The sequence below is a fragment of the Lepidochelys olivacea genome, assembly GCF_965140295.1.
Source record: "Lepidochelys olivacea isolate rLepOli2 genome assembly, chromosome: 5".
Taxonomy (NCBI): domain Eukaryota; kingdom Metazoa; phylum Chordata; order Testudines; family Cheloniidae; genus Lepidochelys; species Lepidochelys olivacea.
The window spans coordinates 4,690,128-4,713,802 of NC_140415.1; the positions used below are offsets into that span (position 1 = coordinate 4,690,128).

The window sequence follows — 23,675 nt, forward strand, 5'->3', positions numbered from 1 at the left end:
GCCCAGTCTGAGGAGTGGCTCCTATAAGAGAAGAGGAAGTCCTGTCCCTCACCAGCCTGACTGGGACTAGCAGCTGGAGCCTGGCACACAGTAGGAGCCCCCAGCTGTGGTGCCCCCAGCAGCACAGGGGAGATCCGACCCACCTTCGGGAACCTCTCCTGGCTGCAGAAAGCTCCAGCTCCGAAGGCAGCACAGCCATGGAGCTTCCTGCAGCCAGGGGAGGTTCCCAGAGATGGGTCTGACCTACCCCAGGGAAGAGGGAGTCCTGTCCTTCCCCACCCCTACCGGGACTAGCAGCTGGAGCCCAGCGCACAATAGGAAGCCCCGGCTGGGGTGCTCCCAGCCCTGCCCCTCCCCAACTCTGGGCCCAGTGCTCAGGAGTTAAAGTGGCCTTGGGCTGGCTATGGGGGGAGGGATGGACCACAGCACCCCTCTGACCATGGGGCTCTGGACAATCACCCACCTGTAAGGCCAGCCTTGCCGCCCCCCCCAAAGTGATGCCCCCCCCCACAATAGCTTTGCAACCTCCCACAACACTCTTTTGGGTCGGGACCCTCACAGTTATAACACCATGAAACTTCAGATGTAAACATCTGAAACTGTGAAATTTACTATTTTAAAAATCCTAGTACCATGAAATTGATCAAAATGGACTGTGAATTTGGTAGGGCTCCATTCATAATTCGTACACACATTGCAGGGTGAATCCAAATTGCACTGCAACCTTAATTCTGGCATTTCCTAACTCCTGAGTGCTCGACTTTGCAACTTTAATAACGTTCTTTTAATATAGTTTGTGTGTAAGTTCCTAGAGTTTTTTTAAACATTTGGAATTCCTTCCCCTGACCCATGAAATTCCATCATGTAAGCATCATAGTGACACCTACATGGTATATCAGAAGGGTTGGAACCTTTAGATCCACCACACAGATCCCTGTCACTTGAGTTAACAAAGTAACTGATAGCAGTAGTAGGTTGTTATCGTCTATGTGGCCCAACCCTAGAAAGGGACGAGACACTTTACCATTGGGTTTCACAAATATTTGCTGACAGCAGAGGAAGGCGAGTCAGGAATCTAGGGTCCCAGTCCAGGATCTGAATGGGAGTGTGGTCTAGGCACAGACTTCTCCACCCAATCCCACACAATCGGTCCCTGTTCTGTCTGTCCCCCCCCAAACCCCTCCCAGTTCCCTCCCTCATTCCTTGGAGATCCTATATTGTGACTCACCATCAGCATGTATCAAACTAATTCCCTCTCACAAATATATTACACTCTCTACAAATTGCTAACTCTGAAACATTCTTCTACGCAAAGGGAATTTCCTTCTGCAAGCTCTGTAAGGCTATATCTTCTCTCCCAAAATAGGCATGTTTTTACAGCAAGACAGCTAACCCGGCTTAGCTCTTATGAGAAAGATTAATAAGACTGGGACTTTTCAGCTTGGAAACGAGATGACTAAGGCAGGATATGATAGAGGTCTATAAAGTCATGACTGAGAAAGTAGATAAGGAAGTGTTATTTACTCCTTCTCATAACACAAGAACTAGGGGTCACCAAATGAAAGTAATAGGCAGCAGGTTTAAAACAAACAAAATGAAGTATTTCTTCACTCAACGCACAGACAACCTGTGGAACTCCTTCCAGGGGATGTTGTGAAGGCCAAGACTATAACAGGGTTCAAAAAAGAACTAGAAAAGTTCATGGAGAATAGGTCTATCAATAGCTATTAGCCAGGATGGGCAGGGATGGTGTCCCTAGCCTCTGTTTGCCAGAAGCTGGAAATGGGCAACAGGGGATGGATCACTTGATGATTATCTGTTCTGTTCATTCCCTCTGAGGCACCTGGCATTGGCCACTGTCGGAAGACAGGCTGCTGGGCTAGATGGACCTTTGGTCTGACCCAATATGGTGATTGTTATGTTCTCTCTTGGTGTGACGGAGGCAAGGAACTGATAGTTTATACATTGTTGTAGCTAGTTGAGGTTAACCTTAGGTGAGAGGGAGATGGGTAACGTTGTTCAGCTTGACTAGATACATCTAGATAGAAACGACCATTGCTTTGACTGCAATCGGAGATGTGATTGCAGCACATGTAGGCAGATCCATGCTAGCTTTAATCTAGATAATTCAGGTACCACAAGCAATGAAGTCACAACAACACGGGCTTCAGCATGGGCTACACAAGCCTGCCTGGGACCCTGGGTAAGTACTTAGGCAGCTAGCCTGAAGGAACTCAGATTTGAAATTGCAGAACTACTAACTATAGTTTGTAACCTATCCCTGAAATCAGCCTCTGCACCAGATGACTGGAGGATAGCCAATGTAACACCAATTTTTAAAAAGGGCTCCAGAGGCAATTCTGGCAATTACAGGCTAGTGAGTCTAACTTTAGAACCAGAGAATTATCAGACACACAGATGAACACGATTTGTTGGGGAAGAGTCAACAAGGCTTTTGTAAAGGGAAATCATGCCTTTGAAGGGGTCAACAAATGTGGATAAGGGTGAGCCACTAGATATATTGCACTTGGATTTTCAGAAAGCCTTTGAAAAGGTTCCTCACCAAAGGCTCTTAAACTCTAAGTAGTCATGGGATAAGAGGGAAGGTCCTGTCATGGATCAGTAACTGAAAGACAGGAAACAAAGGGTAGGAATAAATGGTCAGTTTTCACAATGGAGAGAGGTAAACAGCGGGATCCCACCCATGGATCTGCATTGGGACCTGTACTGTTTAACATATTCTTTAATGATCTGGAAAAGAGAGTGAACAGTGAAGTGTCAAAATCTGCAGATGATAAAAAAATTATTCAAAATCATTAAATCCATATGTGATCGTTAAGTCCAAAAACTAGGTGACTGGGCAACAAAATGGCAGGTGAAATTCAATATTGATAAGTGCAAAGTAATGCACATTGGACAACATAATCCCAACTCTACATATGTAAGGGTGAGTTCTAAATTAGCTGTTACCACTCAAGAAAGAGATTATGGAGTTGCCATGGTCACTTCTCTGAAAACTTTAGCTCAATGCACAGAATAGGTCAAAACCACTAATAGAATGTGAGAAACAATTAGGAAAGGGATAGATAATAAACAGAAAATATCAGAATGCCTCTATATAAATCCCTGGTGCACCCACATCCTGAATACTTTGTGTCCTGTTCTGATCAACCCCAACTCAAAAAAAATACAATGGAACTGGAAAATGTTCAGAGAAGGGCAACAAAGATGATCAAGAGCATGGAATGGCTTTCATACAAGGGGAGAACAAAAAAATTAGGACTGTGCATCTTAGAGAAAGGGAGATATCATAGAGGTCTATAAAGTCAAGAAATGTGTGGAAAAAGTGACTAGAGAATTGTTATTTACCCCTTCCCACAATACAAAAATGAGGGATCACCTGATTAAAGTAATGGTTTAATACAAACATTAGGAAGTACTTTTTCACACAACACATAGCTAACCTGTGAAACTCATTGCCTTTGGCTGTAGGCTAAAATCATGTCTAGGTTGAAAAAAACCAAGTTAAGTTATTGGAGGTCAGATCCATCGACGGAAATTAATCAAGTTGGACGGGATGCAACCCCAAGCTCAGGGCAACCCTAAACTTCTGATTGCCAGAAGCCAGGAGTAGAAGACAGAGAATCACTCAAAAAACGCCCTGTTCTGAACACTCCACCTGAAGCTCTGGTACGGGCCACTGTCAGAAGACAGGATACTGGGCAAGATGGACCATTGGTCTGATCCAGGGTGGCAACTCTTATGTTCCCCTAAGCTAGCTAGATTTAAGCTAGAGTGGGCATGCCTACCCTACAATCACAGCTTCACATGCAGTAAAGACGTAGCCTGAGAGTCAAACCTTCTCCCAGGTTAGAGACCATCATCTCCACAGAGACTCTGACTTAGATCTGCTAACAGCCAAGAGGAGTAACCTTTCTTTAAGAACAAGGAGTACTTGTGGCACCTTAGAGACTAACAAATTTATTTGAGCATAAGCTTTCGTGGGCTAAAACCCACTTCATCGGATGCATGCAGTGGAAAATACAGTAGGAAGATACATATATACACAGAAAACATGAAAAAATGTGTGTTGCCATACACACTATAACGAGAGTGCTCAATTAAGATGAGCTATTAGCAGCAGGAGAAAAAAACCTTTTGTAGTGATAATCAAGATGGCCCATTTCCAACAGTTGACAAGAAGGTGAGAGTAACAGTGGGGGGGGGTTGGAAATAAAAATGGGGAAATATTTTACTTTGTGTAATGATCCATCCACTCCCAGTCTTTATTCAAGCCTAATTTAATGGCGTCCAGTGTGCAAATTAATTCCAATTCAGCAGTCTCTCATTGGAGTCTGTTTTTGAAGTTTTTTTTGTTGTAATATTGTGACTTTTAGGTCTGCAATTGAGTGACTGGGGAGATTGAGGTGTTCTCCAACTGGTTTTTGAATGTTATAATTCTTGACATCTGATTTGTGTCCTGTCATAAATATAAAGGGAAGGGTAACCACCTTTCTGTATACAGTGCTATAAAATCCCTCCTGGCCAGAGGCAAAATCCTTTCACATGTAAAGGGTTAAGAAGCTAAGGTAACCCCGCTGGCACCTGACCCCAAATGGCCAATGAGGAGACAAGATTCTTTCAGATCTGGAGTGTGGGGGGGAAACAAAGGATTTGTCTGTCTGTGTGATGCTTTTGCCGGGAACAGATCAGGAATGCAGCCTTACAACTCATGTAAAGTTAGTAAATAATCTAGCTAGAAATGTGTTACATTTTCTTTTGTTTAATGGCTTGTATAATAAGCTGTGCTGGAGGGAATGTATATTCCTGTTTTTGTGTCTTTTTGTAACTTAAGATTTTGCCTAGAGGGATTCTCTGTGTTTTGAATCTGATTACCCTGTAAAGTATTTACCATCCTGATTTTACAGAGGTGATTCTTTTACCTTTTCTTTAATTAAAATTCTTCTTTTAAGAACCTGCTCGATTTTTCATTGTTCTTAAGATCCAAGGGTTTGGATCTGTGTTCACCTGTACCAACTGGTGAGGATTCTTATCAAGCCTTCCCCAGGAAAGGGGGCTTGGGGGGATATTTTGGGGGAAGACGTCTCCAAGTGGGCTCTTTCCCTGTTCTTTGTTTAAAACGTGTGATGGTGGCAGCATACTCTTCAAGGACAAGGCAAAGTTTGTACTTTGGAAAGTTTTCAACCTAAGCTGGTAAGAATACGCTTAGGGGGTCTTTCATGCAGGTCCCCACATCTGTACTCTAGAGTTCGGAGTGGGGAAGGAACCTTGACTTGTCCATTTATTCTTTTACATAGAGGCTGTCCGGTTTGGCCAATGTACATGGCAGAGGGGCATTGCTGGCACATGATGGCATATATCACATTGGTAGATGCGCAGGTGAACGATCCTTTGATAGTGTGGCTGATGTGATTAGGTCCTAGGATTCTTTAAGAGTCTCTCTCCCCATCACCTCACACCTGGAGAGCTCTCTGCTTTAATTTCTATGCATGAGTGATTAGAGGTTTGATGTCACTAATTATCAGGATGGTGAGAACTTGGGCTCATACCAATTGTTTGCAGCTGCAGTCCCTCTGGCCCTTCCATCGTTGTTCCCTCTACTGACAGCTTGATGACATCTGAATGAACCAGCTCATTCTGCAGGCAGAGGAGACTTCAGATTAATAAGTGTCTTTGTGGTGACAATACAGAGACTGTCGTTGCTTGGAAATGGCACATTTTCTTGAAGAATTTTAAAAAGCTGAACATAAAAGTATTTGTCATTTCGTGCCAGCAGCCGGCAGCTTGTGAAAGCTGTGTTTTACTTACTGTGAGCTTTGCTTCCCTTCCCCAGAATAGACAGCCTCTACCACTCATGGACTGTATTGGGACCTTATCACAGCAGGACACCCATGTGCACACACCCAGGTTACACACACCCTGGTTTCTTGGGTCAAAATTTTCAACCTTGGGCTAGGCAACTACATCATTTAGGCACCTATTAAGTGGCCTGATCTTTTGCAGAAATCCTGATCACCTGCAGCTCTTGTTGACTTCAGTATCTCTCAAAAACAGACTGATGGTATTTCAGGTTGGGCACGTTCCTTCTCACCCCCCAGTTCAAGAAGAGAGGCACTCAGTGTGAGCAAAAGGTTTACGAAATGAAAGCTGTACTCTATCTAGCCATTAAAGTCTGCATCAGTTTCTCCATCAGTAACATGAGGATAATACTAATATTTACAGTAGAACCTCAGAGTTACGACCACCTTGGGAATGGAGGTTGTTCGTAACTCTGAAATGTTCGTAACCCTGAACAAAACGTTATGGTTGTTCTTTCAAATGTTTACAGCTGAACATTGACTTAACGCAGCTTTGAAACTTAATTATGCCGAAGGAAAATGCTGCTTTCCCTTTATTTTTTTAGTAGTTTACATTTAACACAGTACTGCACTGGATTTGCTTTTTCTCCCCCCTTTTGTCTCTGCTGCTGCCTGATTGCTTCTTCCGGTTCCAGGTGAGGTGTGTGGCTGACTGGTCAGTTTGTAACGCTGGTGTTCGTAACTCTGAGATTCTACTGTACTTGGCAAGATCAACTTCTGCTTTGTGTCACACCAGTGCAGTGGGGAGTAGAACTTGGGCCATTGTTTGTATAACACCATATTAATGCTGTGATTGTTAAAGCCTATGAATTAGCACCCAGTACCGGGTTTAAAAGGGCACCGGTGCCAGGCCCACGTTCAAAAGGGGCCCCCACCAAGCCCGCTCCACTTGGGCTGCACTCTGAGCCGCTGGCTCCTCTCCACCCCCTGACCCCTCCCTCCCCACCGCTAGCTCCTCTCAGCTGTCCTGCTGGCCCAGGGCTTCTCTCCACCCCCTGGTCCCTCTCCCCCACCCACTGCTCACTCCTCTCAGCCGGCGGCCGGCTGGCCGAGGACTCCTCTCCACCCCTGTTGCTGGCAGGCTGCTGATTGGCAGGCAGTGCCAGTGACTGGGGTGGAGGGGAGCCCTCAGCCTCTGCCCTCCGGGCTGGTCTGCTTCGGGCTCCCCAGGAGTGGGGCCTGCCTCGACTGCCGCTCTGTGTAAGTAGCAGGCTGGGAAAGTTGGTGGCTGTCGTCCCTCCCCGACCCTGCAAGGAAATGCCCCCTCCACCACGGGCACCGCTAGTGCCAGGCAGGGAGGGCTGGGTGGGGCCGTGGCAGATGGGGCTGCTCTGTGCTTCTGGGCTTCAGCTGTCCTGCCTCCTAGCACTGTGCTGGGAGCGGGGATCCCTGCTCTATGCTGGCTCAGCAGTGCCAGTGAGTGCGGCCGGGGGGCAGGGTGTGGGGGAGTGGGTCTGTGAGGGGGCGGGAGGAGCTGGGCAGTGGGGGAGGTTTGTGTGTGTTGGGGCACTGCGGGGGGAGTTCTGGGTCTGGTGCTGGGCAGTTGTGGTGGGATTTGGGCAGGGGTGGTAGTCAGGGATAGTGGTGTGCAGGGCGCTGTGCATTTGTGGTGAGGCAGTCTGTGGGGTACTGGGCATACAGAGTCGGGCGAGTTGGGTGGGGGGTTGCATGGTATGGCATGGTCCTGCCCCTGAGGGGAAGGGGCCCTCTGGCAGCATAAGGCCAGGCAGGCCAGTGTGCTTCTGCCCTGGGGCAGCAGGTTTGTATAATTTCTGGTGGTGCCCAGAACAGGTCCAAGTCCCGCCCCCACCACACTCACCTGCTTAAGGCTCTGGGAGGGAGTTTGGGTGCTGGGTGCAAGCTCTGGGCTGGGGCATGGAGTTGGGGTGCAGGAGAGGGTGAGGAGTGCAGTGCTTACCTTGGGCAGCTCCCAAAAGCGACCTGCACACCCCTCTGGCAGTAGCTCCTAGGCAGGGGGCAGTGGGGGGGCTCTGTGCTGCTGCCCACAGGTACCACCCCCGCAGAACCCATTGGCTGCAATTCCCGGCCAATGGGAGCTATGAAGTTGGTGCTCATGGTGGGGGCAGCGCACGGAGACACCCCACCCAGGGCCACAGGGATGTGCCAGCCGCTTCCAGGAGCGGTGCGGAGCAAGGGCTGGCAGGAAGCTGCCTTCGCCCCACCGCACTACCGGTGGTGGTGGCAGCGGCCAGGGGCCCCTGGACCCTTTTAATTCGCCCTGGGGCAACAGCCGGGGCCAGGAGATGTTCATGGGGAGGTGCGCAGGGGAAACAGACGGGGCCAGGAGAGACACCTGGCCCCGAACATTGGTGGAGCCAGGCCTCCGGGCCCTAAATATCCCTGGAGCACGGGGACCACAGGCCCATATAACTTGCCGCCCCTGCATCTGGTGACTACCAGTTTGTAAACAGTGCCCTCGCGCTGGGCTGTGCAGAACAGGGCCGCCCCCACCATGCCATGCCCCAGTGCCCTGGCTGGCCCTTCGCTCAGGGGACTGATCTCCCAGCGCCATGCTCCACTGCCCCCAGGGGGGCCCACAAATATGTTTGGTGCCGGGCCCACAAAAGGTTAATCCGGCCCTGTTAGCACCTTGGCTGTGCTTTAAAATTTCCCTGTTATCATCAAGGTAACATGCAGCTTAACATTCACAGTTTGAGAACCAAGTGTCAGCAACACACAGGTAGGTGTTTCCCCCTCCAAAATAAATGCTACATATATTTTTGTTTGTATTATCATAGTGTCTAGGAATATCATAGTGTCTAATCAGATCAGGACCACACTATGTTCTGTACAAACACAGAACAAAAAGACTGTAAACTCTTTAGGGTAGGAACTATCTGCGTATAAGAGAAGAGACAACACATGAGACAGACAGACAGACGGGGGGAATACAAGGAAAGAAAAAATAATAATGAAACAATGAGATAGTGCAACAATCTGTTAGAGTCTATTCAGGAATTCAACTATTTCTGCATAATGAGAGCTCGTAATGAATGAGAATACATTGTGGTGGGGGGCGGGTGTGATAAAAAGAACAAGGAATTAAAGTTTAAATTAGTGAGCACCAAGGCCTGAGGTTGGATGTTTTCATGTGTAACCTTTCTGCCCGTCAGAGTTGGCAGCAACAAGGGCCGGGTTCAATATCTAGGGGTTCCATTCCAATAACACAATGCAAACCGGCTCGAGCCCCCACCCAGTGACCTGGGAAAAATATATACCACCCCCGCTGGGCGCCTCCAAGAGGCAATACTTCCCCTCTCGCAAGCACATAGTCTGAGTGTAGCAAAAGTCTTTTAATAACAGAGAGAAACAATGTGGCATTATGTTGGGGAAACACCACCAACAGGATTCATAACACAACCCATGAGCAAAAACAACCCCACCCCAGGCAAATTGGGGCATGCCCTTTTCCCTTTGGTTCTTGAGTCCAGCAACCCCAAATCACCCAAAGTCCCAAAAGTCCAATGCCCCAAAAGTCTCTGTCCCTGGTCAGGGCAGCCCCAGAGTTCGAAAGTTTATCGGCGGAGCTTTACCTCCCAACCTGGGTGGAAATGGGACGGGGGTAAGAGGCACCTTACGTGATCTGAAGCTGACCGCCCCATAGCTCCATAGCGGCGCTCCGCCAGCCGCCCCACGAACTCCTTCGCTCAGCTGCGCTCTGCTCCGCCAGCCGCCCCACGAACTCCTTCGCTCAGCTGCGCTCCGCTCCGCCAGCCGCCCCACAAACTCCTTCGCTCAGCTGCGCTCCGCTCCGCCAGCCGCCCCACGAACTCCTTCGCTCAGCTGCCCCACGAACTCAGCTCCACGGCCCACAAGCAGCTCCTGCCATCCACACACTGCTCCGCGTCGAACTGCTTCACCAGCCGTCCCGCAAACTGCTCCACAATATATCTTCAGGCTCCCCCACTACTTAACACAACACTCAGTGATTTCAGCTCTTAGGTGAATTCAGCTTATAGTAGGGGAGCCCCAGTGCTGGTGCACTGTCAGCCCAAAGTGAGCTCAGCAGCCTATAACTAGACTTCTAATGAAATCAAAATTAGCTCTGATATTCCACAGTGGAGAGAGGAGGAAGTGCAATCAGCATGTAAGGCCCTCACCAAGGGGCCCATGCCACCAAGTACTACTACTTGTCCCCAGCCTCTCTCCATTCACACAGTTTTGGAACCCATGACCCTTGCCTAGCGAGTGCTACTTAGTTGATGGTGAATCCCTCCATCATAACAAAAGGCCACGTACAGTTCCAAGCACAGTTCCCATAATCAGGGTAATAACAATTTATTCTTCCTGCCCCAATAACAGAGACACTGGGGATCCCACAGCAGCCAAAGTGACCATTTGGGCAGCTATGGTCTCATTCTAGGCGTGGTGGGTGTGCCTATGCAAATGAGATCGGCCCCTGAAGTTCTTTTCCACAACTTGCCACACCTCACCACCAGATGTCAGGGTGGAGCTCATCCTGACACTGCTTACACATGCAATGTTTAGATTTCCCACTGGGGCATCTTCCTCATGGCCCTGACCCTGTACTGGTGGAAGAGGTAGCTGTGTCCTTTGGGGGAAAGGGTTTTCCGTGTAGGTTTCAAAAGCAATACATGAAACACAGGGTGAATCTTCAGAGAGCGAGGTAGTTGAAATACAAACGTGACTGGATTAACATGTCACAGGATCCTAAAAGGGCCAAAGAACCAAAAGTCCAGCGTGAGAGCAGATCTGTCTGTGTGGATATGCTCTGTGGAGAACCATACCTTTTGTCCCACTGATCAGATGGGCCCTTGGTATCAATACTGGTCTGCATACAGTCTGCTCTTGCTTTGACCAGCTATTCTTTCACTTGTTTCTGAGCCCGAGAAATCCACTGTACTAGGGCTGAGACAACTGGGTTGGGAGAGGATGGGGGTAATTGCAGGTGGAATCGGGGGTGATACCCATAGTTGATAAAAAATGGAGCTTTGACCCTACAACAATGCAGACCATGTGGCTATGCAACCTCTGGGTAAGGGAGACGTGAGGACCAATTATACTGGCAATGAGTGATGTAATGTCACGGATACTGCTTGAGGATTTGACTGGGGATGGTAAGTGCAGAAAAGACATGTGCAGACCCCCAGCAGGCACGAGGCCTTGCGCCAGAACCAGGCCATGAACTGACACCCTTGGTAGGAGGTGATGCACTCTGAAAGGCCGTGGAGGCGGACGGGATCGCTAATCCATAGCTGGGCTGTCTCTTCAGCAGAAAGGAAGTCTGTGCAGGGGATGAAGTGGGCCATTTTGGTAAAGTAGCCCCCTACTGTCAAGACTGTTGTAAATTTGTTGGATTCCGGTAATTCTCCGGTAAAGTGCTGCACAAGGTTGAGATGGAGCGTCCAAGGGCCCAGTCTAATGCTTGCCCGGACGGCAGGCTGATAACCAGAATCACCTTTCTATAACCAGTAGTGTGGAACTGAGAAAGGCATCACGAACAGGAGGTGGCACTGGTTTGTAAAACCCCGGCATCGCTGGTAATTACCACCAAACTTTTCTGGCAGATGCGTCGTGTAACAGGGCTGCGTGAGCCATGTCTGGAGTGCAGCTTTTTCAGCATGCAACTGTCTGACTTGCTCCTGCAATAGCTGGTTATGCGAGGTCAGCTGGATGACCTGGGCCTGCAGGGCTTGGTTGTCCACCTGAAGGCGGGCGGACCACTCAAGTGGGCCCAGTGCTCCTGAAGGGTTAGCCAAGTCCATTCTGCTGTGACCAGCTCCAGGCTCACTCCTGTGAGCTAAGTGGTCCATTCAAATGGTCATGGCCAGATTGTTGGCAGTCTGACTTAGTGGTTGGAGCAGGGGTCGGGAGACAGGCTGGGTCAGATACTAGGAGATCAGAGTTCAAGACAGACCAGAGGGCAGACTGAGGCAGGTGTCAGGAAGGGTCAGGTTACCAGGAAATCAGAAACAGGCAGTAGCAGCATGTAGCGCAAGGAAAGCAGTCCTAAGCAGAGTAAACCTAGTTGCATGGGCAACTTCCTGTTCCTATGCTTGCTTTAAATAGAAGCAAGGAACCCATCAGAACCCTCAGAGCTCCACCAATCAGATCCCAGGACTGAAGTCCTAGGTTGGAGTAAAGCTTCTAGTTTTGGTGATTAATAGCCCATCATGGGGTGGCAGGCTGGAATTTACAAGCTCTTAAGCACCCTGTGGATTGAGGTTTGAGACCTGTGGTCCCTGACAATATATTCCTGGAGCTTGTTCATTGCATAAGCCATTCAGAAATTCCACAGGGAAAAGAAACTGTTGCCAATCTCTGTCCAATGCACTTCCAGGAATACCCAACAACAGTAGTATGTTAATTTAATAATCTTAGAGCACTTCACAATCATTAGTGAAGTAAGCCTCAAATGCTTCCCTTAAAGGAGGGAAGTACCATTATCCCCATTTTACAGATGAGACTCAGAGCAGTTGAGTAATTTGGCCCAAGATCACACAGGAAGTCTGTATCAGAGCTGGAAATTGAACCCAGGAGCTCCGACTCCTAGTCCTGGACCTTAATCAGACTGCATCAACTAGCCAATCAGATCTTTGCTGTCATTCCCACAACTGTTGCTTTTGGTAGGGAATCATAGAAGATTAGGGTTGGAAGAGACCTCAGGATGTCAACTAGTCCAACCCCCGAATGATAAGGTCCCAGCCAGTGAAACCCACTGATCTAACTGCAGACCTTCTGCACAACATTTCAGGGACAGAGCAGAGCCGCCTAGTGGCTCAATATTCCAGAGACAGGCTAGGATTACGGGGAACACCCTCATGAAACACACGTTCTGATGTTTCATGAAGTTTGCTGGAGTGATTTTGCCTATTTCTAACTAACTGACAGTACTATCACTGTGCCCAACTCCACCAATATGAAAGAGATGAGGCAGATAAATGCCCCGAAATTGAATTCTTCCATCGATCTACCTACCACCTCTCAGGGCAGTGGGTTACCTATGCCAACAGGAGAACCCTTATAAAGAAATTTCTTTCCTTCCCTGAGGATGTAGCTCTAAAGCTTTAAGCTTCTATGTATCTTAAGGTTATCCAGTTGACTGTGAAATAAAAGACACTGAAATCCTCAAGCAAGAAGCCATTTTTTATTTTGTGCCAACGCGAAGAGAAGTATTGAGGTTTTTGGGACAAACTGCCAAACCTCTTTTCCTAAATTGCACCCTCAAAAGGAAAAATTAGTTGAGTTGCTGAGCAAGTTGAGGCCCTTCCCAATCACTTCCTGGATTTCACAAATCTGAACTCTTTAGCTAATCATTTCCTAAAAGGGTGATTTTTTTTGTAGTGGAGGGAAAAATTGAAAGAGACAGGCTAGGTCCATTTTACAGTGAGCTCTCTCATTAACGGTGGGTGTTCTGTGCAAAGAATCACACTAGATTCTGGCAGCTTCAAAGCAACCTGGTGGAAGACAACCCCTCCCCCTAAGAGACCACTGATCTGCATGCAGCCTGTTTACCAATGCTGCATGCAGGACGCAGGGTTTGGTGCTCAGAGAGGTGTGGGCTGTCCCTGTTCACTTCAAGTAGTTTAATACTAAAACTCAATGACAAGTTAAAGGCTCACACTGGAACTATTACACTGTTGATCATTAACAACCTCTTCTTTTTATGCCTAACTCATTATTATAACACTGTTGTTTGCAGTGTTGATGCAGCCGTGTTGGTCTCAGAACATGAAAGAGACAAGGTGGGGGAGGTAATATCTTTCCTTGGACCAACTTCTGTTGGCGAGAGAGAAGTTTTCAACCTATGCAGAGCTCTTCTTCAGGTCTGGGTCTTCCCAACAGAAGTTGGTCCAATAAAAGATATAATAATGAGAGAGACAAGGTGGCTGAGGTCATAAGCAATAATATATCAAGTGCACTATTGAACTTTACAAATAATTTGCTTCAATTTGGCAAGGGAGAAAATATCACAGCATAACATTTACCTTAACTAAAGTCCATGATACAATCCGCCCATCTGAAGAGATGGAGAAGAAGTTCAAATTATTGTCCAGGTCATCCTTCTGCCATTTGACCTAAAAAAGCCCAAACACAACACCTATGGTTGGCATGGAAGCACTCAGCAGGGGATAACTACAGAGCACTCAAATGAATGTGTTTCCTTTCAGTTGAAGCATTCCACATTTAGCACTACCCCCACAGGCACCCCCCCCCCGCAGATGACTTGGGGATGAAGAGGTTAAAGGGAGCCTGATGGTGTGGACTTTGGTTCTATTTACACTCACCTGTTTTTCCTAGACAAGTTTATGAGCAGCCAACATCATACAGTATTTCAAACTTTTTAGCAGCCCCCCTCTCTCTCTGTCACTCTTGTGACTAGTTCTTTCCAGCTGTGACATCAGAAGAAGATTCTAGTCATCCAGATCAGACTTGCCACAGAAGTGATACAGAAGAGGTTCTTCTGCACACTGAAACCCTCTGCCACTCTTCCCCTCCCAACCCTGCGATCCAATCCATGCAGACAGAGCCCTGCACCCATGTGAGGCTCTGTAGATTTCAATGGGACTCCATGTGGACAACCTTTTACACCCCCACAGAATCCAGCTGAAGTCAATGGGATGCAGGCGTCCGCCTGTACAGCTTAAACTGCAGGGCGGGGGCCTAAGGGATTGTTAAGAAAGCGCTGGTGTTTTAGATCTGCTTGAACAATCAGGCGCTTTGCTTATAAGCTCACCAGGATACGGCCTGTGCTGTCTACATCTCTACAGAACCTATCAGCAGCAGGTTTTGGACACAGCCACAATTTCATAAAATTATGGAAAAATTCTAGGGCTAGAGTCACAAAAGGACTTAGGCACCTAATTGCCACTTCAGGTGCCTAAATCGCAGCATCAGTCCCCACAAAACCCCCACTCAGCTGCCCCCAAATGCTGGAGGTGTCTAAACTGCCTTAGTGCCTGAATTTTTGCAGTAAAGGTTCTGCAGGTGCCCAAGTTTCTGCTTCTGTGCATGTACACTGAAACCCCGGGCCAGTCACCCGGGCACCTAAACTGCAGAGTGATGCCCAGTCCAGGGGAACACAGGCATTCCTCTGCTCAGCTCACCTGCGGGGCCTGGGCCAGTAGGCGTGCGCTAAACCAGCTTACCAGACCGGGTCCTGCACAAGAGCTCACCGAAAACAGCTGGAGGGGGAGGAGCTCCCTCATCACTTGTAGCCCAAGGATTAGCATCCTCACCAGCCCCTGCTCACTATTCAAATGTCCCACGATGCACAAACACCACGACTGATTTATCTGGAGCTTTTCCTTGCGTTACTGCCCTTGCTCTACCTGTACCTGGGTGGGAGGACTTCAGTGCCTGGGCCGCTTTGCAAGCATTAAGTTCAAGTTCAAGAAATACATGTAAGAATCAAGACATCTTTCAGTGTATGGCAGGAGATTCAAATTATTGGTATTGGTAACAGTGTATTGCTGTTGATGGGCTGGCTGCAGCTCCTGTTGAAGTCAATAGGAGCATTGCAATAGATGTCAATGAAAACAGGATGGGGCCTTGTGTGGTGTCTACTGGGACATTTGTATTCATGGAATGGGAGTCAGCCCTGTGCAGAGGGCCAGCAGGGGGACCCATGGGGCATAAGTGGTGCCTAAGCCTTGCACTAAAGGAAATTTCACCCTTCAAAAAAAGGGTAAAGTCCCTCCACTACTTCAGAGCATTTATCTGCCTCCTAAGAAGATTTGCCTTTTGAATGTGACTGCTCAGTGACAGAGATTAGAACAAGGATAAATGTTTTGAGATTTATAAGAGACATTTCAGTGAGACCAAAAGCACCAAGATTGATCCAATTTTCTGATCCTGAAATCCAATAAGACTGAAGAGTAAAGGATGACCTGTCACAACATCTGCCCACATACAGTTCTGTGGGCATCTATCAGCAGAGCAAGGGCACCATAACTGACAAAGATTGCTCCTATGATTTCAACGGTGTATTTGTCTCTGTCCAAGTACCACAGTCGATCTATTTCTCTAAACATCATGCATTAAAAATTAATCTGCTTATCACAGAGCATACCAAATACTTTCTATGACAATCTATGTACGTGGCATCTATTTCCAAAAAGGAAGCTGTATTCTCAATATTGTAATTATGGGTACTTGGTTTTTTGGTATTGCTCCCTTGGGGGAAAAAGTGTTGATCTTGTGGAAAAAAAAAAGTTGTTTGTATTATGAAGCCCTATAGAGCAAGAAAACTAAGCAAGAGACTCACTGAAGAGAAATTAATCCTCAAGTGAAAAACACTCTGTTCTGAGGAACTAAAAATGAAAGTTGAGGAAATCCATTTGAGCATATTTTGATATGCTCCCTGTATGGCCATGAAATGTGATTGAAAACTGAGTAGCAGGCTTATAACTCCCTTGGACCAGAAGGTCTATCGTATGAGCAGCAATTATTACAGGCCACAGGCAGTACGTGCCAGGCTGCTCTGTTCTAGTTTGCATCAATGGAATGGCACACTGTGATATACCCAAAAATAAAAGTGCTAATTACGTTAGAGTCACTTCTTTTCAGTGGTATGTACCGACCGTGCTGTTTTGCAAGGCATAAAAATTGCTGAGAGCATCCATTTCAGATCCATCTGCCTAGGGCAGCACCCATGGATGACAATGGTTGTCAGCGTCGGATACTCCCTTTGTTAGACCCCTTCATCTAACGCTAAGGAAGATGAGCCAGCTCCGTTGTCAACACTGTTACAGGAAGTGTGATTGAGAGTACGTGCTACCTGGTCTCTGTCACGCTCTCTGTCATGGTGGCTTCGTCTATGCAAGCAACTAAGCTGTTCTCTGAATTAGTGAAGGGGTGGCAAGGCAAGCTGGTTGCTGACAGCCTTAAAAAAAAAGAATCAGGTCCAAGGTATCTAAAGTTGGGCACCTAAAATGGAGGTATCCCAAATTAAATGCTGCTTTTGAAAATGGAGCCTAAGCTTTAACTTCTCATCATATAACAAGCTCTTCTTCATTTGTCCAACCCATTGGGGTAATCCCCCTGCTCCCTTAACTCGGGTACACCTTCTTCAACCCATCTCCTCCTCAAAGGCCTGGGAAAACAGATAAGCCTTTAAGGCCAATTGACTCGGATCAAAGTAGGGGAAGCAACATCCTGAGTCGAGATCTCCTCATCGAAAATACCTGCCACCAAAGTACTACGGCCTAAACAAGGGGGTCGTTCGCTCCAGAGCCTCGGTGCAGGATCACACTGGGAGAGAATGGTTTCTAAGGTAGCCAAGATGAAAAACAGTTGGAATTTGTAGATCAAAAACAACTTGAATTGTATCTGAAAGTAAAGTGCAGATCACAGATGTGTTGTACTCCTTACAAGAATCAGCACTAACGACTTGTCTACAGGGGGTTGCTCAGAAAAGTTAACCTGAGTTAACTTTTCAAGTGGATTACTTAAACCAAATTAAGGCCACTTTAATTCTGAAAAAGAGCACCCAGATAGGGGTTTAATGAATCCACTTTAAATTTGCAGCTTTCGTTAATTCAGATTGACTTTTCTAAGTATCCCTGTGTAGACAAGTTGGTCTACACTGAAAAGTTAGGTTGACCCAGCTACATTGGCTTAATGTAGCTAAGCTACCCTAACTCCCAGTTTAGGCAGCGCTAGTTCAATGGAAGAATTCTTCCGTTAACCTAACTGCTGCCTCTCGGGGAGATGGACTAACTACAGTGACAGGAAAACCCCTCCCGCACCATAGTGAGTATCAACAATGAAGTGCTACAGCAGCACAGCTGCTGTAGTGGTTTAAGTGTAGACATGGCCCGAGCAAGTGAGCAGCTACATTACGTGCTGGCTGAAGTTTCATGGAGTCTCCAGACACAGCCCTAGCTATTTGTGCGCTGTACATAGTCCAATCTGGAGCTGACCAACAGATCAATTTCCTTCCATTATTTCAAGCTGTAACCCCTTGCCCCAACCTATACAACATCGCACCGGCCCTGGTGTTTGCACACTTTGAATACTGTTGGGCATATGGAGGGCCAAATTCTGTCCTCAGATGAGCACCAGCACCTCCCACTGAAGCTCGTCAGAATTTTGGAAAGCAGAATTTGGCACTTAGCTCTTTTAATCTTCCTTCATAACTCAATACCTTCAACTCCTTTTGATACAGGAGGGCCAGGGAGCCGTGGTAGAGGGGAACTATATAAACCCTAGGCGAATTAAGGCGTGGTTCCCTATAGACTAGGGAGGGTTGCTACAGGTTAATTGGAGCACCTGTAATCAATTAATCTCTGCCAGGAACCTAATAAAACCCCCTGCTTCAGGCAGTCAGAGGATGGATAGAGTCCCCACCAGTGTCTAGAGACTGAGGGTAAGAAACCTGCAGGGGTTGAGAGGGGCTGGGATTCAGATCGAGAAGCAAACCCAGACTCCTCCCCTGCTTCCCTCCTCTACCACCTTCCTGGGCCACTAGCGGGGCCTTCGGCACCCAAGAGCAGGAGCAAGGGGTGGCATATTAGCCCCCTCCCCAAGAAAAGCGCAGGACCCACCATATGAACATCGGCCATCTTGTCACAACCTTCACTGGTTTTAGCAGGGGGAGGAGGAATTGCTGCTCCCTGAATCCCATAAACTTTTGCCAGTTTCATTTACAGCCTTCATGATTCTTGAACAAAATTGCCTGTCTGTTCCCTCTTTTGCTGGGGGTTTGTGAACATGAAATAAACTTCCTTTCATTAGCTGCATCCCTGCTGGGTGTGTCATAGCAATCATTTTACTAGCACACAAGGTGTCTAGGTATGTGCCGAGAAGTTAATTCCTTATATAAGCATGTGATAATGATCCAGGATTTTGGCAGCATGATAATATACACAAAGGTTCACTTACGACATGGGTAACAAGGAAGAACCACATCTGAAGTGTTTGCAGAATTCTTTGCTACCACATGCAAAAAAATTTGCCTCCTGAGATAAAAATCACGATAATTTGCATTATGGTAGCACCTGGGAGCCCTTGTTGTGCACCAGCCCCTCACTGTGCTGGGTGCTGTAAAAAACACATCCATTTTGTACAAATTTCATCAAGGATTTATTGCTTTTTTCCTTATTTATGTAAATGGATATAGTGAGCTGTAGCTCACAAAAGCTTATGCTCAAATAAATTCCTTAGTCTCTAAGGTGCCACAAGTACTCCTTTTCTTTTTGTGAAGTATTTTTAAAGTAATTCATAATAAAAACAATGTCTGGTTTGTGGCAGAGAGAAGAAATGGAGACATTTGTACTGTGACCTCTCCAAATCTTTCACCCTTTAAAATGATTTTGGGGTTCATTTTTGTATCTTTTAAAACTTCCCCTTGTTTTCAATCCAGACAGTTCAGGAGAACTTGAGCATGAAATTGCCTAAAACCTGACCGTAAACAAAACCAAAACTGAACAGGCAGCTCAAAGAAATGCAAAGTGTTGAGTAAACAAGTAGAATAAATGCACAAGAGTTGATGAGATTTTTAAAATTATTCAGCATTACTGAGTAAGATGTTATTAGTAACAGAAGCAAGGAAACGTGTTTGTTTTTTCTTTTTAACGTGCTCTTTAACCTATTTTTGAGCAATGCATAAATAGTCTGTGGAACTTATTGCCACAAGCTGCAGTTGAGCCAAGAGCCTACCAGAATTCCAAAAGGATTGAATATTTATACAGATAATGAGAATATCAAAAGTTACATTTGATAGGATAAAAGGAAAATAGAGGGTATAAACCTTCATCCTCACCAAGGTTAGCAAGTCACTTCCCCTATGAACAGATTATTCTCTAATCTATTAGAAGGATACTAGCACCTTCCTCTGAAGAAGCTGCTATTGGCTACTTCTGGAGACAGGATACCAGACTAGGCAGACCACTTGTCTGAACCGGTATGAAAATTCCTATCATCCTGACAGCGTCCCTTTACAAGGAATGGTGAGCAAGTTTAGCATTTGTTAAATTTAAGGATGTTTGCTGCTAGCTTCATTAAAACATAATTGGCCACATTTTTCCCTGGTATGTCTGACTTCAATCCTTTGCAGGCAGCCACTATGATACTTCCCCTCCACAGTTCTGCCAATGCCCCTCAATCTCTAGGAGAACACCTGTTAGACATGAACCTCTCTCGCAGAACTTTGCAATTATGACAAGCTGTGTGGCATGCCTCTTGACCTGCCAAGGCCCTAAATGTAGGACAATGCATGACAGGGACACACTGAGGAAAACAAAGATTATTCATGCAGGAAATCTAAAATGCTGTGCCATTCCTTCCTATGATATCAATAACTCTTTTCTATATGCTCAGCTTCATAAGTCTTTATTTCTGCTCTAAATTTTCAACAGTAGAAGTGAGAGGGTACCAAATTTAGGTTAAGTTTGGGACTAAAATGAGGGACATGCCTCGCTATGAGACACGTTACACAGTGGGTTTGGGATAAAGGAAAAGGCTGTGATGAGACCAACTGTCTCATTTTGACTCTGAACCTAAGGAAAGACTTTAAAATGTTGTGATAGTTTATTGAAGATTTCTAATTCCACAACATTAGGTCACAATATCTCATTAAGTCTCAGAGAGATGGCTGGGTCACATCATTACTCAGAATATCATCCCCACTACTACATGTGGTTTTGGAGGTAGGAACCCTGTCAGGTCATGGTATAGACAGTATGAACAAAAGCAGATGAAATATAATGGCTAATGTTGCCACAACCAGGTATTGGCCATGAAACCTCTGCAAATAAAACTGACTTGAATTTGTTCACAAGTGTCCCTAATGGAAATCTGATATTTTTAAGCTACCTCATTCTTTGTCCCTACCTTTGGGCCTCAGAAAATAAATAGTTTCCTAGCTTCAGAAATGGATGTTTTATCCAATGTAAAATTTGGTTTAACCTAGCATGAATTGCCTCGTATCATGTTTAACCACATTGTGACTGCTTTGTTCACTCACTAGACTAGACTTCAATAGACTTCTTTGTACAGTAAATAGGTCTTATGACTCTGAATGGAGACTGATGGAGCGATGCATATATAAATAATTAATCTGATTTACATAACTCCAAAAACATATGCAATGGAAAAATATTCCTACAGTGAAAATCTAGATACCCTTTTAAATGCAAATGTTTTCAGCTATGACATTAATCCGCAGATGAGAGAACAGATTGGCAGAGCAGAATTCTCGGATGCGCTGCCGTCGTTTATCGAAGCACACATTAATGGTTTACTGTAAAATTAAGAGACATGACAGAATGGATCCACTCAGTGTGTTTATAAAGTAAACATTCCCCCACTTTAGTAACCATTCAACAGAGGCTGTCTGCTGTGAATGCCTCTTCCACTATATGAACCAGCTTTAGACTCCAGAATTTACTTATCTTTCCTCTCTACTTCTTGATGAATGTACAAACATCCAAAGGTCTTATTATCTCCCAGTCAACTTGTGCTTTCTTCATCTGTCTAGCAGGTTTAATACACCCCTTTGAGATCCAAAGGTCCAATGCTATCTAAAGTACGTTTAGGAACTCATTCAAACGTCTTGTCCTTAACAGATGTCCTTTGCATCCATGGCTTTCCTTGTCATAAACATCCCAGATAAAGAGGGCCAGGGTGGCTCATGGATTTGGTAAAGGGACACAAGAGCACCTGGCCTTTGGAGAGAGTGGTGAATTGGTGCAGTGGGCATGTGGGGTTGCCACCTTTCCAATTTTTCAAAACCAGATACTACACGCCCCCCTGCCACTCATTCCCCCCCCCTTCCATTGTTACTCCCTCACCTCGCCCCTCCCCGCGATCCCCCAGGACTCAGCTGCTGCCTACAGAGCCAGGCTGGGAGGAGCTGACACAGAGCCTGCCTGCCCAGTCATGGCACAGAGAGCAGAAGGTGAGGGTTGATCCCTGGAGCAAGGGGACATAGAGAGACAGGGCCCCGGGAGGCTGAGAAACCCCACCAGGCCATCACGGGCAGCGAGCCCGGCCACCGGCTCTGCTCCTCAAACGTTGCACAGTCAGAATCTCTCCCCCTGGTGGCACCGGTACCTGTCTCACCACCGGAGCCAGAAGCCAGTTCCTCACATTAATCTTCTCTCCAGCAGCCGAGCTCTTTCAGCAGCTGCTGCTCTTCCTGCCCTCCCGCCGGTGGAGGCCGGTTACTGTGGTGACCGGATTTTTGGTGTCCAGTCAGCAGTACTGACTGGATCCTGCACAGGTCCACTTTTGACCGGACTTCCCGGTGAAAACTGGACACCTGGCAACCCTAAGCTGCTGTGGTGGAATAGGGTGGTAAAATTGGAGGACTATATGGAATTCAAAAGGCTGAAGTCAGAACCAACTGCCCTCTCAGGCTTGTTTAATACCTACGCAATGTGGAGGGCACAGTAAGGACATGGTTTCAGCCATTATCTTTGAATTTCTCTGGCTTGGTGAATTTATGCTCTACTCTGCTGTAAGGGTGGGCACTAAGATGAATGAAGCTCAAAAGGAGGCTGGGCAGAGCGTGCTAGGAGTCCAGCCAGCAAAGCAGGGTGCCAGGTAGGTTTGCTAGGCATCCAGTTTTCGACCGGAATGCCCGGTTGAAAAGGGACCCTGGTGGCTCCGCTTGGCACCGGTGCCCGGGCCATTAAAAGTCCGGTTGGTGGTGGAGCAGGGGCCTGGGGCTAAGGCAGGCTCCCTGTCTGCCCTAGCTCTGTGTGGCTCCCAGAAGTGGCCACCAGGTCCCTGCGGCCCCTACGCACAGCAGTGGCCAGGGAAGCTCCACACACTGCCCTCGCCCCGAGTTGATACTAGTTGATGCAGATGATACTAAACTGGGAGGAGTGGTAGATACGCTGGAGGGGAGGGATAGGATACAGAAGGACCTAGACAAATTGGAGGATTGGGCCAAAAGAAATCTGAGGTTCAATAAGGATAAGTGCAGGGTCCTGCACTTAGGACGGAAGAACCCAATGCACAGCTACAGACTAGGGACCGAATGGCTAGGCAGCAGTTCTGCGGAAAAGGACCTCGGGGTGACAGTGGACGAGAAGCTGGATATGAGTCAGCAGTGTGCCCTTGTTGCCAAGAAGGCCAATGGCATTTTGGGATGTATAAGTAGGGGCATAGTGAGCAGATCGAAGGACGTGATCGTCCCCCTCTATTCGACATTGGTGAGGCCTCATCTGGAGTACTGTGTCCAGTTTTGGGCCCCACACTACAAGAAGGATGTGGATAAATTGGAGAGAGTCCAGCGAAGGGCAACAAAAATGATTAGGGGTCTGGAACACATGACTTATGAGGAGAGGCTGAGGGAGCTGGGATTGTTTAGCCTGCAGAAGAGAAGAATGAGGGGGGATTTGATAGCTGCTTTCAACTACCTGAGAGGTGGTTCCAGAGAGGATGGTTCTAGACTATTCTCAGTGGTAGCAGATGACAGAACGAGGAGTAATGGTCTCAAGTTGCAGTGGGGGAGGTTCAGGTTGGATATTAGGAAAAAACTTTTTCACTAGTATGGTGGTGAAACACTGGAATGCGTTACCCAGGGAGGTGGTGGAATCTCCTTCCTTAGACGTTTTTAAGGTCAGGCTTGACAAAGCCCTGGCTGGGATGATTTAGTTGGGGATTGGTCCTGCTTCGAGCGGGGGTGGGACTAGATGACCTCCTGAGGTCCCTTCCAACCCTGAGATTCTATGATTCTATGAGTTCCGGTTCTGCAGCTCCCATTGGCCGGGAACCGCGACCAATGGGAGATGTGGGGGGCGGTGCCTGTGAGCACAAAGGCAGCGGGCACTGTGCAGAGTCACCTGGCCGCCCATGCACCTA

At 47.1% G+C, this 23,675-nt stretch overlaps 1 protein-coding gene across 3 annotated transcripts in view; it reads right to left on the minus strand.

Moving 5' to 3' along the window:
• The window catches only part of DNAI1 (dynein axonemal intermediate chain 1), a 272,825-nt gene that overhangs the window by 125,525 nt on the left and 123,625 nt on the right, over positions 1–23,675 (minus strand). For all 3 annotated transcript variants that reach the window (XM_084628046.1, XM_084628045.1, XM_084628044.1), the window contains 2 exons: positions 13,850–13,939; positions 5,571–5,658 (listed from right to left, as the gene is read on the minus strand). In XM_084628046.1, coding sequence (XP_084484172.1) covers positions 5,571–5,658; positions 13,850–13,939 — 178 coding nt within the window. The remainder of the gene's footprint in view (positions 1–5,570; positions 5,659–13,849; positions 13,940–23,675) is intronic.